The sequence below is a fragment of the Notolepis coatsorum genome (assembly GCF_963971535.1).
Source record: "Notolepis coatsorum genome assembly, chromosome: 2".
Classification (NCBI taxonomy): Eukaryota; Metazoa; Chordata; class Actinopteri; order Aulopiformes; family Paralepididae; genus Notolepis; species Notolepis coatsorum.
In genome coordinates, this window is record NC_140166.1 from 54557144 (window position 1) to 54572143 (window position 15000).

Below are 15000 nucleotides of genomic sequence, written 5' to 3' on the forward strand. Positions count from 1 at the left end.
TCTCCTCCTACTACAGCTTGTCCCTCCACCACCAGCTCCTCTGTCTCATTATCACCCTCTCCTCCTACTACAGCTTGTCCCTCCACCACCAGCCCCTCTGTCTCAGTAACATCCTCCACTCCCCCTGTATCTGCCTGTTGCTCTGCAGTGTTTACCAGTACTATTTTTTCACTTGGCTGACGCGATGCCCCTCCCGCTGTGCGTTTTGGATGCGGACAAGCGAATCGCTTATGTCCAATATCCCCGCACTCAAAACAGCGCAAGCTGTCAGTGCTCGCATACACAGCATACAAGCCCTCCCCAAACTTCACAGTGAAACTAGCATTTAGCGTTTGGTCTGCGCTTTTCAAATACATAAACACTTGGCGACGCAACGAGAGTACATGCTTCAGCCCAGGTTCCTTACACCCAAGAGCAATAGGTCTGAATCCACTCGCAAAGCGAATCAGTTCCCTCGACAGAGCCTCGTCTTTAATAAACGGCGGCACGTTAGACACAACTACCCGTGTAGCAGGAGCCGACAGCGGCGATACGGCCACAAGCACATCCCTCACAAAAATGCCACTCGCAATTACTTTGTTTACCAAACTTTCTTTCTTCAAAAAAACCACCACAGCCTTATTCATCCGCGATGCATAAGCGAGATTTTCGCATCCTACCTGCTCGCCGACAGCCTTCAAAACCTCCTCCACCGTAGCAGTCCCCTCGGGGACACACCTCACCCTGTGTCGGAGCGACACAGACTCAGGTCCTGCTGCCTGCGAGGCCATGCCACCGGCCCGCAGCGCGCCGCCTCCACTCACCAAACAATACACTCGCCTCCAATACTGTACACTTGCACCAGTCACTGTTATGTTTGTTGTTTCCAGTATTCCTAACTAGGAATAAACAGGCTAGGCTAGGGTTTCTTTACTGGCTTTTATTTACGTTGTCTATCCGTACATCAAGGCACTGTCTCTCTTGTGCATCCGTACATCAAGCTCTCTTCCTGTACCCCGGTCCTCGGTCCGGGTACTACCACAACATGGCGGAACCAATCTTATGTATTATAATATCAACACATCTTCCCTTCTTTTAAACAGAAACAACTTGTTCTTTTCCTGTAGTCGTCTATAACAAAACGTTTGTTTCCGACTGTTCTTAAACCTGTACATTCCAATAATAAACATAAATTTTAAACATGAACGTATGCATTCAAACAATAAGCATATGCATCAAATCTTTCTTTACAATCCTTTTTTTTTTTTTTTTTTTTTTACATTTTCTTTTTCATTTAACCTTCATCATCAAGTGTCCTCTTTTCTTTACCCTATCCACGTCCACAGTCCACATGCCTTTCAGCACTGTGCAATAAGTCTCTCAGGAGGTTTAACAGTCCTTTTAGGCCTGCAGCAGGTCTCAGAGGGCGTACTGCCCCCTTTTGGCATGACAGAGTCACTGCGGTCTGGGGAACTCTGACAAAACTGCTCACTCCTGGGAGCATCTAACACCTCTGCAGTGCTTCGTTGTTGAGAGTCTGTCTCTGGGACTGTCACCTGTGGTCTCAAATCCACACGGTTTCGTCTCAGAGAAGCACCATGGTCTGTCTGGATCTGGTATGAGCGTGGTGAAACTTCTCTTTGCACGCGTCCTCCTTGTCTCCATGTGCCTGTTGTGTGATCCAGGATACGGACTGTATCGCCTGGCTTGAGGCTTGGTAAGTGTTTTGCCTTCTTGTCATGTTGCAATTTGTGTTTCTCTTTTTGTTCTTGTTTCCTTGAGCTGATTTTGTGCGCTCCTTCTGGTGTCAACAGGTTCTCATGGATAGGAAGGTTAGGAACCCTCGTAAGCGCCTTCCCATCAGCATCTGGGCTGGGGACAAACCATTTTCCAATGGGGCACTCCTGTATATCATCAGACTCCTCTGGAACTCCTCCTGTCCATCTTGAGCCTTCTTCATGAGGGCCTTGACGATCTTGACTGAACTCTCTGCGAGCCCATTGGATCTCGGGTAGTTCGGGCTTGAGGTGGCGTGGTGAAAACCCCAGTCCTCTGCAAACGAAGCAAACTCGCTGCTGGAAAACTGTGGCCCATTATCTGAAAACAGCTCACAGGGAACTCCATGTCTCGCGAAGACTGTTTTCAGGTAGGCTATGACTGTTTTGCTGGATGTTGACTGCAGTGTTACAACTTCCGGGTAGTTGGAGTAGTAATCTGTGACTACAATGTTGCTTTTACCGTTACAGTCAAACAAATCGACTCCGACCTTCTGGTACGGGCGATCAGGTACAGGGTGGGGCATGAGCGGCTCTGCTTGTTGTTTAGACCTGTAGGTGAGACATATTTCACATGCAGCTGTGGTGTGGCTGATGTCTTGGTTGAGTCTTGGCCAGTACATTACTTCACGCGCTCTACGTTTACATTTTTCCTCACCCAAATGTCCCTCATGCACTTTCTGCAGCATTTCCTTGCGCATGGATGCCGGGATGACAAACTTGCTTCCTTTGAAAACAATTTCATTAGCAACTGAGAGCTCTGATCTGCATGCCCAGTAATCTTGGATCTGACGCGGGCATTCACGCTTTTGCTCAGGCCACCCTTTCAGTATGGTCTTCTTGAGCTCTTTCATTGTGTCATCTAGTTCAGTTGCTTTCCTGATCTTCTCTGTTCGCTCAGCAGACACAGGAAGTGATGTGACAATCATGTCAACATAGGCTTGTATTTCTATGCTTTTCTGTTCATTTGGACTTTCCATTTTGTTGACTGCGCGTGAGAGCGTGTCAGCAGTAAACATGAATTTTCCTGGTGTATAGACCATGTTCACATCATATTTCTGCAGTCTGATTGACAGTCGCTGAATCCTCAGAGGACAATCATTGAGGGGCTTGGCCATTATTGATACTAGGGGCTTGTGGTCTGTTTCCACTTCAAAAGCCTTTCCGTATATGTACTGATGGAAACGTTCACATGCATATGTGCTGGCTAAAAGTTCCTTTTCTATTTGTGCATATCTAACTTCAGCACTTGTCAATGCACGAGATGCGTAGGCTACGGGCTGCCAGCTGTTGTCATACATCTGTAGCAGTACTGCTCCTAGGCCGTACTGAGAAGCATCTGCCGATATCCTAGTGCTCCGTTCTGGGTCATAAAACTTGAGCACTGGTTCCTTGGTTAAGATCTCTTTTAGCATTTTGAAGCATTCTTCCTGCTCATGAGACCATTCCCACTCGTTCTTCTGCTCTAGAAGCCCTCTGAGTGGTGCTGACTGGGCAGACAACTGGGGGATAAACTTAGCCAAGTATGTGACCATTCCCAGAAATCTCCTCACATCTTCTTTGCTCTGTGGACGTTCCATGTTCACTATGGCCGACGTCTTCCTTGGATCCGGCTTGACACCTTGCTCTGAAATCACATCTCCCACAAAGGTAAGGCTTTTCACTGCAAACTCACACTTGTCTCGGTTTAATTTCAGATTGGACTTGCGTGTCAGATCCAGTACTTCCCTCAGCCGTGCATCATGTTCTTCTCTTGTGGATCCCCACACGATGATGTCATCCATCATGGTCTCCACTCCCTCTATGTGCTCATAGATCATATGGATTGTCTTGTGGTAAACTTCGGGCGCAGACAGAATACCGTAAGGTAAACGCAGAAAGCGAAACCTTCCTTCTGGTGTATTGAACGTGCACAGTTTTGAGCTTGCCTCATCCAGCTTCATCTGCCAGAAGCCTGTTGACGCATCCAGCTTGCTAAACCATTTAGCACCGGCAAACTGTGACATGATCTCTTCTCTTGTTGGAAGCTTGAAATGCTCACGCTTTATAGCCCTGTTTAGATCCCGTGGATCGAGACAGGTGCGTAGAGATCCATTTGTCTTCGTCAATACTACTAGTGAGCTCACCCAATCTGTTGGCTCATCTATTTTCTTTATGACGCCCATCTTCTCCATGCGGGCTAACTCCTTTTTGAGTTTGTCTCTCAGTGCAAATGGAATCTTTCTGCACGCATGCACTACAGGAGTCACTGTGTCATCCACACATATCTTGTGCTCACCAGGCAAGCATCCTAGTCCTTCAAAGACATCGCTGTACTCCTGCATGACTGCTTTGTGGTCTGTGCTAGTCTGGGAATTCACTACAAACACCCTCCTCACTAAGTCAAGCTTTTCACAAGTACTCAGACCTAGGATTGGCTGTACGCTCTTCTCTACTATGAGCACCTGTGCCCTTAACTGCTGTCCCTTGTGCTTTAGAGTCACTACACAACACCCCTTAACTGGAACAGTCTCTCCTGTATAACCAGTCACTTTTACTTTCACCGGGTGTATTTTGCTCTTAACTGTGAGGGTCCTGTAATCGTCTATGGACAACAGGTTGACCTGTGCACCAGTGTCTATCTTAAATGGAATTATGGTCTCATTCACAGTTAATGGGACTATCCATTCTGCCGCCTCTGCCATGCTAGACTGTACTACTGAGTCCACAAAGAACTCCTCTGGCTCTTCTTCCACTGTGTTCACTTTCATCCCTGAAGCCTCAGCTCTGCAATACTTCGCAAAGTGGTTATCCTTCCCACACTTGTGGCAGACTTTCCCATAAGCAGGGCATGCCCTAGACATATGCTTGCCTCCACATCTTCCACATCTACTGTTTGGACTCCTGGGACTTTGCTCTGTAGGCTTTTGTTTTACAAACTGTTTTGGGCGCTGTCCCTCTCTTTTCACGGCATGCACTGCTGCCGACTCATCCGTGCGCAGCTCCTTTGCTTGTGCACGAGTGGTTTCTGCTGCTCTGCACATGTGAACTGTTTTCTCTAGCGTTAAATCATGTTCACGTAGTAATCTTTCTCTGAGCCCATTATCAGGAATTCCACATATTATTCTATCTCTGACTAATGAGTTTCTTAAATCTTCGAATTCACATGACTTGCTCAACGTAAGTAGTTCAGTTAAGTACTGATCAAAACTGTCACCTGTTTTCTGACTGGCAGAGAAAAACGTATATCTCTCAAAAGTGACATTTTTACTGGGCACAAAGTACTCCTCAAACTTTGTCACTAGCTCAGTCAATGTTATATTTCCCTCATCTATCTGAAAGCTGTTGTAAATATCCAATGCATCTTCTCCTATTACATGCAAAAATATAGCCGCTTTTCTGTTCTCATCTCCTCCCCCCGCCCCACTTGCAGCCAAGTAAATACTAAATCTCTGCTTAAATCTCTTCCAATTATCAGCAAGATTGCCACTGAACTGCATGGGTGTGGGAGGACTGAGTTTATCCATGACGGGAAACACTACGGGTGCAGGATTTTCTTGGTCTCCTTCTTGATTGGTTGAAACGTTTTCACTCACGTTGTTAGCTTGATCACTTTCACTTTCACTAGACATGCTCGCATGCTGATCCTCTCGCTAGCAGTGCGCACATTTGTGCCTTCGGAATCCAGCACATTCCTTCTTGACGTCGATTCAACTCCGCGTCGCCAGTTCCATTATCTGACACCATGTTATGTTTGTTGTTTCCAGTATTCCTAACTAGGAATAAACAGGCTAGGCTAGGGTTTCTTTACTGGCTTTTATTTACGTTGTCTATCCGTACATCAAGGCACTGTCTCTCTTGTGCATCCGTACATCAAGCTCTCTTCCTGTACCCCGGTCCTCGGTCCGGGTACTACCACAACATGGCGGAACCAATCTTATGTATTATAATATCAACACAGTCACCCTGATAGAAAAATTAACCCATAAAACCACACCTCACTGTGCACATAGAAAAGAAACGGGAAAATAAGAAACCAAAAACAAGGGGAAAAAAAGAAGAAATATAGAAGAAAGCTCCACAACCACCTCCGCTCACGTCAATCTCACTCCCAGCACCCTGAGAGAGAGAGAGAGAGAGAGAGAGAGAGAGAGAGAGAGAGAGAGAGAGAGAGAGAGAGAGAGAGAGAGAGAGAGAGAGAGAGAGAGAGAGAGAGAGAGAGAGAGTTGTTCCATAATGGGTAGGGGCGTAACGATTCGACCCCACAACGATTAGATTCGATTGCGATTCTTCAGGCAATGATTCAATGCAGCATGACATATCTTCATTTGACCACGATTCGATTCAATTCGATATATTTTCGATCAGTTAATTGGATAATGGAATGCTCTGAACAAGCTCCCGAGAGCGGTAAATAGGTAAATAGGGAAGTATGTCAGAGGAACACGGCCCAGCCCAGGACAGCGGCTGATCACAGCTCTGTGCTGTCCACGTTGCCGGTAGTCAACCGCCTGTAGTGTGGTAGTGAAAGGGTTAACCGCCTGTAGTGTGGTAGTGAAAGGGTTAACCGTCTGTAATGTGGTAGTGAAAAGGTTAACAGTCTGTAATGTGGTAGTGAAAGGGTTAACAGTCTGTAGTGTGGTAGTGAAAGGGTTAACAGTCTGTAGTGTGGTAGTGCAAGGGTTAACAGTCTGTAGTGTGGTAGTGAAAGTGTTAACAGTCTGTAGTGTGGTAGTGAAAGGTTAACCGTCTGTAGTGTGATAGTGAAAGGTTAACCGTCTGTAGTGTGGTAGTGAAAGTGTTAACAGTCTGTAGTGTGGTAGTGAAAGGTTAACGTTAGGTTATGACTATAACCAAGTTCTGTTAGTTAGGGGCGACGCTTGGCATCACTTTCTGCACTATCTCGCGTACGTGCACGCGTACTGAATAAATTCCACAAATGTACCTCTAATACCAGTATTAGTCTGACCACACCCCTCATCAGCTTACCTTCATAAGCAGGTGTGTGGTCACCTGCTCTCCTCCTTCCCAAGCTTTCACCACAAGGTGAGGTCAAGGGCTGCAGCGGCCGTCTGATGCCAAGCGTCGCCCCTAACTAACAGAACTTGGTTATAGTCATAACCTAACGTTCTGTATCGTTAAGGGGCTTAGCTTGGCATCACCTTCTGCACAAGGGAGGCCAAGCGGAGCCGCTGGCTGACAAATACACCCCGCTGACAGCCCCCCACAACCATCAGAACAGGGAGGGCCGAGCCCCCCCGACCCCCCCTAATGGCGGGTAGCCCCCCTATTAGGGGCTTCACGGGAAGGCGACGGACCCGACCGTGCGAAGAGGCACTCAAGCAACTCAACGCACAGGGTGAGCAGACCGTGGCTTGACCCCACGACTACACACACGCACAACCCGCATGCCACCCGGGAACGAACGGAGGAACAACCTCGTTACTGCCCCCAGAATCACGGGGTCAAGAGCAAACCCAACCCCGTGGCAAGGCCGTAGCAGAGCGCGAAGGAAGACCCAGATCCACCAAAGGACCGGGCTCCCTGGAATGGGGGCCCGGAGAAGTCCATGATGCCAGCATCAAGACCCCACCAGGGGGGCACCTAGTGACCCCGCCCCCCACATCGCCAGCGTATCCGGACAAGGGGCCCCTCAGCCGAGCGGGCCCTGTCCTCCCCAACAGCACACCGCCTGGAACACAAGCCCTGCAACAGGCAGACAGCACGGTTAACACACAAGAGGTAACCAACGGAAGCAGGCAGCGCACCGGGGAAAGACCAGGCAACAGGCTGTCAACCCAAGCCTGGAAAAACTGCGGACGAGGCAGGCGCCAGAAAGGACAGCTGAACAGCCGTCCCGGCGGAAGGGGCGTATGCTGGCGTTGTCGCATAACCAAGCTTTCAAACAGCACGTCAGAAGTGGGATCCGTAGACCACTCGACCCCTGACAGCTGCCCACAGAAAAGCCCATACGATCGGCAGACGTCATGAACGTGCAGGGGCACCCTCAACCGGAGAACCGGGAGTTGACACTGCAGCAACACACCAGAGAACCAACCACCCAGGCATCACCCCATGCAATGGTTGGTCCCATAACCCCTCAGGAAAGAACCCCGAAACACACCTGCGGCACCGCCGCAGCCCGCGTTCCGGTTCCCAACAGGGCTATCCCGGGCCTACAGGTCAACGAGCATCACCCCGGACCGGGCCCGGTGATACGGGGAGCACAGGATCCCAAAGGAGGTTAACCCCACCCAACAGGCTCCTCAGCGCCAAAACGCAAGAGAAGAGCGTAATATGGAAGACCAGCCCCAGCACCCCGCACTCGGTATTCCCAGGAGGTCACCCAACCAAGTACCAACCAAGACCAACCCGTACAGCGGCCGAGATCCGACGAGATCGGACGCGTACAGGTCGGCACGGCCGTAAGCCATTACGACAGTGCAGAATACAACGCACCCAACAAGGGTCCCATAACTCTCAACCCTGTGACACCCGGATCGACCTAGCATTTTTCCCCCTGAAAAAACCCCAAGTCCCTCAGGGTACCAGAACAGCAGATCTGCATCCCCAGCGGACAACGGGTGCACTGATCTGGACCAGCGCGACCAGAACCAGTCCCGTGCCCTAATCACGCCGACCTGCCAACCCCAGGAGAAGGGGCAGATATGCGCGTTTGATCCCAACATAAAAAAGAAGGCGCCACCCAGACGTGTCGGTATGAACCGCGTCCGGCGGCCCACCCCTAGGGCGTGAGACCCTTCCCCATATGTCCAGACCCATTCCGTCATCATCCCCTGACATGAACGGGAACCCATCGACAACACACAGGATGTCGGAAGAGGAAAAAACCCCCATCCCAATTGCTCCATAAAAACGCTGTTTTACCAAAGCAAACGAGGCGCGCCAGTCAGCAACGGCCCAAAGCACATCCTGAGCCAGCACTATGTGTGCGTTCTGACATACCCACATCAACAATAGGTCGTTTAGACCACCATATTGAATCCCCAAGATGCCCAGGGAACGACAAGAGGGGCGAGATGCAATCAACTCCATGAATGAATGAATGAAAACATTTACCCAACAGACTGCAGTACAGGAATACATACAAAAAGATAAGGGGAGGCAGACCTGAGAAAGACGTTAGTCTTGTTTCCATCAGGGACCCTCATTTCATATCCATCAAGACACATTCAACTCTTTATAAAATAAAGAAAAGGCATCACCCGTATGACCCAACTGCACAGCTGGGAGTAAAAACCCTGTTTTTCACATGATTTTAATCCAGTCACTCCTTTTAATCAGAGTGTAAGACCAGACTCCCCCAGAAAACACCTTCCCACATGAGACCACGGTCAAGAAAAAGATATGTAACTGTGAGACACGTGACCAACAGACTCAAGTTTGACACATAAACGGGCGCAGCAGGCTGTAAGTCCTGCGCCCAACCTCGACATCTTTAAGACACCAGCTCATGGAAGGCGTCGCCATAGCAACAACGCTACAACGGGCGGGGAAACCCACCGGATCCTGTCATAACAGGAGTCGGTAGAATACCCCTCCCCCCCCCCCCTGTCAAGCACTGGCTTGGCCCCGACTGGCTCAGCAGAAAAGATCAACAAATCCTCTAAACCAATCAAGTGGGAAAAAGGAGGGGTTTATTCGACACCCCCTCCAAAAACACACCTTTTATCCCTACACACAGAAAACAACCGTAGCCATCTTGAAAACCTCCGGTAGAACAAAGCATAGCATAAGCTAATACAATGCCTGCTACCCACAAAATGTAAAAAAGGGTTTACAACAAAACACAAGTCGCCTGTGCGTGAATCCCATACCCGTTGCCTATGTCATACATAGGAAGAACGCTGAACGAGAGTAATGGCTAGGCCATGAAAAATGTGCGTACGAGCATTACTGCAACTAACTACACAGCGTTGTGAAAACACATATACTTAGTTAAAGCAATGGAATAACACCAGTTCTAATTGCATGTGGAGCATCAAGCTAATAGAACCTATTACCGAGTGTAAGTTGCAGACCTTGCTTAAAACCCGTAACACAACACAACTCACCCCCCAACGTAACAGGGTAGATTCATATATACACAACCCCACCATATGATTTGTATGAAGAAACACACAGTTTGTTCGGCCAAACACAGTCCCCCTTATATCGGGGAACTTTTTTTATTAATTAAAAAAGTGTAAGGCACAAAATCACAGAGGGGCCGGGAAGGGTGTAGAGGAGGGGACACAAAGGGGAAAAAGTCACTCCTAACGGCGTCTGCCACCTCGCGCCGCTCGAGTCTTGCCACCCCGGGGAGCCCCGGAGGGATGATAGGTTACAGTCTGCTGGACACGACGTTCCCTACCGTCTCCTTCGGTCTGGGATGGGCCGGCGGTGGCCGAAGCGCCGTTTCGTCCCCTGGCCCTCTTGGCAGGGCCAGCAGCGGCGGTGGAGGTAGTGGTAGCGGCGACGGAGACAGCTCGACGTCGCGGAAGCCTTCTGCCCCCACCGGCAAGGACGGGAGGTGGAAAATGGGGTTGAAGGACGGATCTCTCCTCTGCCATTTCTCTGCATGTTGAGGTCATCAATTGCAGGGCCTTCCCGAACAGGCCAGCGTCGGAGAGGGCGGCCGTCAGAAGAGGGGCTCTCTTCTTCTCTGGCACACGGGCCTGCTCCAGCCAAAGGTGACGCTGGCCCAGGGTGGCCAGGGCGCGCACTTTCCCCATGGCTATGGCCAGCACCTGGGAAAGGTGCAGAACAGCTCCCGCAGCCTGGGTGATCTGATCGCATTTTACCTCGTTCAGATCCGTGCCGCCCGTCATTATCCCCGATACAAATCTAGCCAGGTGGGCGATGTTAGACGCCGCAGCCAGCGACTGTGTACCGGCGATGAATGACTGGTCACCCCAATAAGCCAATCGCCTAGCCGACTTCCCCTGGAGGACCGGCTTGCATAGGGGTTCCCACACCATATCCGGACAGAGGAGCGCGGCCATCGGATTGTCAAGCCGAGGTACGCCCTCCCCCATACCTTTGACTAACCCTGACACCCGCGTAACTGGTACGTAGGCGGGAGTCAGTCCCATGATGTTGGACACCGCCTGACCCCGACGAACATAGGCCCCCATCGATGGGAAAAATGGGTAGACAACGTCCACCCCTCTCACTGGGGGACGCTGCCAGGGATGGCCTATGAGGTCATCAGGGACAGGTGCAGGCAATGGCAGCGGCAGCGGCACACCGTTTGCGGTGGCGGCTACCGCCATGAGCTCGGGAAACAAGGCCCGCAGTTCCCCCTGCGAACCCTCCTCCACCGACCCCGCATCCCTCGCATACAGCAGGCTGCGACTGGTCAAGGAGCCACAATCCGATGCGGCTGACAGTAGGGCATCCTGCTGATGAGGCCAATGTGGTTCCTCGACATCCTCGAACAAGGCGCCCCATGGAGCCATTTCTCCCCCCTCCGGGGTCTCCGGAGGAGGGATACTCTCCTCCACGGGACCATCATACAAGAACCCGTCCGCCTCCTCCATGAAGTCTTCAGTTTCCATCAGAAATCCAGAGTCGGACGCGTCCTCGCTGGTCTCCAGCAATTCCCCAAACCCAGGCCGTTCGCGTCTGCACGCCACCATCTTGCGACGCGAGCGAGCAGACGCAAAAAGTTTTCGTCGCAAATCCTCCGGCTCCAAGGAAATCCCCCGTTCATCAACGGGCGATTCCCCAGAACCAGAGGAACCAGAGTCGAGATCAGGCCATCGCCGGAGCGACGGCACCGAACCCTCGGCTCGTCGGTGAGGAAAACTATCCACCGGCAGTCTCCCGGGCTGGGTCGGCAACCACGAGAGTGGCAACAGCCCAGCACCGAGGCGCACGACGGAGGCGGGAATGGAGAACCGGTGGTGAAGAGTAGGTCTAGCGGGTCTACTCTCCGCGGAATACATTATGACCCAAACCTTTTCTTATACAACAAGTGAGAGAAGAAAAGGTTAAGCACAATGTAAACCAGTCACAACTCTTTTCAACTAACAACACGTCAAGTGGGGTACTACCGAGGCACTTTCCTTGTGGTGAAAGCGAGAAGGAGGAGAGCAGGTGACCACACACCTGCTTATGAAGGTAAGCTGATGAGGGGTGTGGTCAGACTAATACTGGTATTAGAGGTACATTTGTGGAATTTATTCAGTACGCGTGCACGTACGCGAGATAGTGCAGAAGGTGATGCCAAGCTAAGCCCCTTAACGATACAGAACCGTCTGTAGTGTGGTAGTGAAAGGTTAACCGTCTGTAGTATGGTAGTGAAAGGTTAACCGTCTGTAGTGTGGTAGTGAAAGGTTAACCGTCTGTAGTGTGGTAGTGAAAGGGTTAACCTTCTGTAGTGTGGTAGTGAAAGGTTAACCGTCTGTAGTGTGGTAGTGAAAGGTTAACAGTCTAGTGTGGTAGTGAAATGTTAACCGTCTAGTGTGGTAGTGAAAGGGTTAACAGTCTCGCCGCAAACCCTCGCAACCACTTAGACGGAGTATAGATGAGGCCTTACTCAGAGTAAATACAGAGTAATAACAGGGGGTGGGCTGTTCTCCTGTTCTTACTCTGTAAGTACACAGAACCAACACGATATATCTGCTGTTCTCCTGTTCTTACTCTGTAAGTACACAGAACCAACACGATATATCTGCTGTTCTCCTGTTGTTCTTACTCTGTAAGTACACAGAACCAACACGATATATCTGCTGTTCTCCTGTTCTTACGCTGTAAGTACACAGAACCAACACGATAGATATGCTGTTCTCCTGTTGTTCTTACTCTGTAAGTACACAGAACCACCACGATATATCTGCTGTTCTCCTGTTCTTACTCTGTAAGTACACACAACACGATATCTCTGCTGTTCTCCTGTTCTTACTCTGTAAGTACACAGAACCAACACGATATATCTGCTGTTCTCCTGTTGTTCTTACTCTGTAAGTACACAGAACCAACACGATATATCTGCTGTTCTCCTGATCTTAGTGTATACTAATTACCCAGTAAAAACAAAATTATCTCTGGGTGACTGGGTAGTGTAGAGGTCTAAGCACTCGCCTGCATGTTTTGCTGTAACAGAGAAAAGAACTAAATGGAAGCCATCGTTAACACTAGCGCTAGCTTCGTTAGCAGTTTTCGCGGTGTGGCAGTTAACCAGACCACAAGTCACTTCTGCTATTTATCTTGCTATGGGTAGAAACTGCACTGGGGTCAGTGTCTATGGGTAGAAACTTGTGTCACTCTATGGGTATGATCACTCGTGCAACATGTTTCGCTGTCACCGACAAAATAAATCCCAGATGAGTGAAAATAAATGGAAACAAATGCAAAAAAAAGTGTATTGAATACATAGTAATATACATTTTAATGGCACATGCACACTAATGAATACGGGTTCATCTCTGTACCCTGATGTTAACAGTTTCTACACAAAGATGCTGACCTGCAGAACACCAAAAGCAGAAGTAACTAGTAGTAGTTATTTGGCACACGGCACAAAACGCTAACATAGCTATAACACTTGTGTTAGCGGCGGTTTACATTTTTGCTTTCACTTGTGTTTCCTGTGACAGCAGAACATGTTGCACAAGTGATCGTGAAGGATAAAAGCAACCCATAATGCAACACTCTTTCAAGTGACATGCTCCATTCAAAGAGAACATGTGTTGTTGTCAGACATTACACTGCCCATCTTCTGCTCTTAGCTCACTTATTAAGATTTAGTTCAGTAATTGGTCTAAATTACTGATGTATTTAATAATTACACATGGGTACCCCTGCTATATATATATATATATATATATATATATATATATATATATATATATATATATATATATATATATATATATATATATATAAAAATGCCAGTTATTGCCACAGACCTACAATGGATAAATATTTTTTTCAACATAACTAGAAGACTAGCAGAAGGCCCTTCAGCACTTAAAATCAAAGTTGTGTAATTAATTAACCATATCTTTGAGAAGGATACTTAATTTCCACTGTGAAATGTAGTCACAAACGTAATCCATTATCACCAGAATCAACACTCACCACAGACACTATAACCCATTAAGAAGCAAACTGCACAGTTTATACAGCAACCGTGTACGCCTCCAGGGTCTGATGGACATTTGAGTGGTGTATGTTTTTAATGGTTCACGTCATGCATAAGGATACAATAATGCCTTTGAAGTGGTGTTTGGGAAATCACTAGATAAGAGAAACAAGGAATATTGAATTAGAAATAAATACAAGTTTAATGTAGTGTTTTATTGTGGTCATTTTTTTGTTTTGTTTTGGTATGAATAAAAATAAATAACTCATTCTATTTCAGTATATATTTTTTTGGAATTCTATTTAATCCTGTTCTATTCAGTTTTCTTACTGTTAGTTCAAAAGGTTCATGTTGCACAGTGTTCCTTTGTGACATGAAAGGCCACTGAACCAGACAGCTATAGTCTTGGGTCCCTTATTGTAACATCAGATGGGCAGAGGTCCTGTAATGTTGCACAGCATTTACTGTGATCGTTTGTTTTTACTGGGTAAAAGAACAGTGTGTAAACGCTGTAATTAGATAGACCTAGAATAGCACATACCTAGTGGTTTCTCTGCATTTAAAGAATAAAAACATGTTTTATAACTCCCTGCATACCAAAATGAACAATATGTATTGTTCATTTTCCCAACACTCAGATGACAGTACAAGCCTTCCATAGCTGTGCTTTCTACTCCAGCCTGTTATGAGCTGTTGCGCTGCTGGACGAACATGCCCGCTATAGGAGCTCATTTTCAAAAGTATAGACCCATTTTTCAAATAGTTCTTATTCAAAATTGTACAATGAAGTAGAGCATAATAAATCCCTGGGGTGTGGGAAAAGCTTGCCTGCTAAACTCACATGCATAAACATTTATTGGCCTACACTCATTTACAACTCTTTCCTTGGTCTGACCCTCCTTATTTGATACACCCGTTAAAATGGCCATCTATACTCCCTATAGACAGCACAGCTGCTCACCATATCTTACTAGATGTTAACACTTATTTTGGTCAATCCTCTTTACAATTTGCTGCTCCCAGCGGTTGGAATGAGATGCAAAATACTTTGAAAATGAACACATTGATCCCCCTCGCTATACTATTAAGGATCCTATCGCAGAGTTGTTTACACATCACCTGCAACTGTCACCCAGCCTTTTACCTGTCATTTGACTGTTCTGCTGCATGTGTTAC

General features: G+C 48.1%; 1 protein-coding gene across 1 annotated transcript in view; it reads right to left on the reverse strand.

Moving 5' to 3' along the window:
• The window catches only part of stxbp1b (syntaxin binding protein 1b), a gene marked incomplete at its 5' end in the record, with an annotated part of 98794 nt that overhangs the window by 49281 nt on the left and 34513 nt on the right, over nucleotides 1-15000 (reverse strand). The window contains one exon of the mRNA XM_084308150.1: nucleotides 1833-2062. Within this exon, the coding sequence (XP_084164276.1) occupies nucleotides 1833-2062 (230 nt within the window). The remainder of the gene's footprint in view (nucleotides 1-1832; nucleotides 2063-15000) is intronic.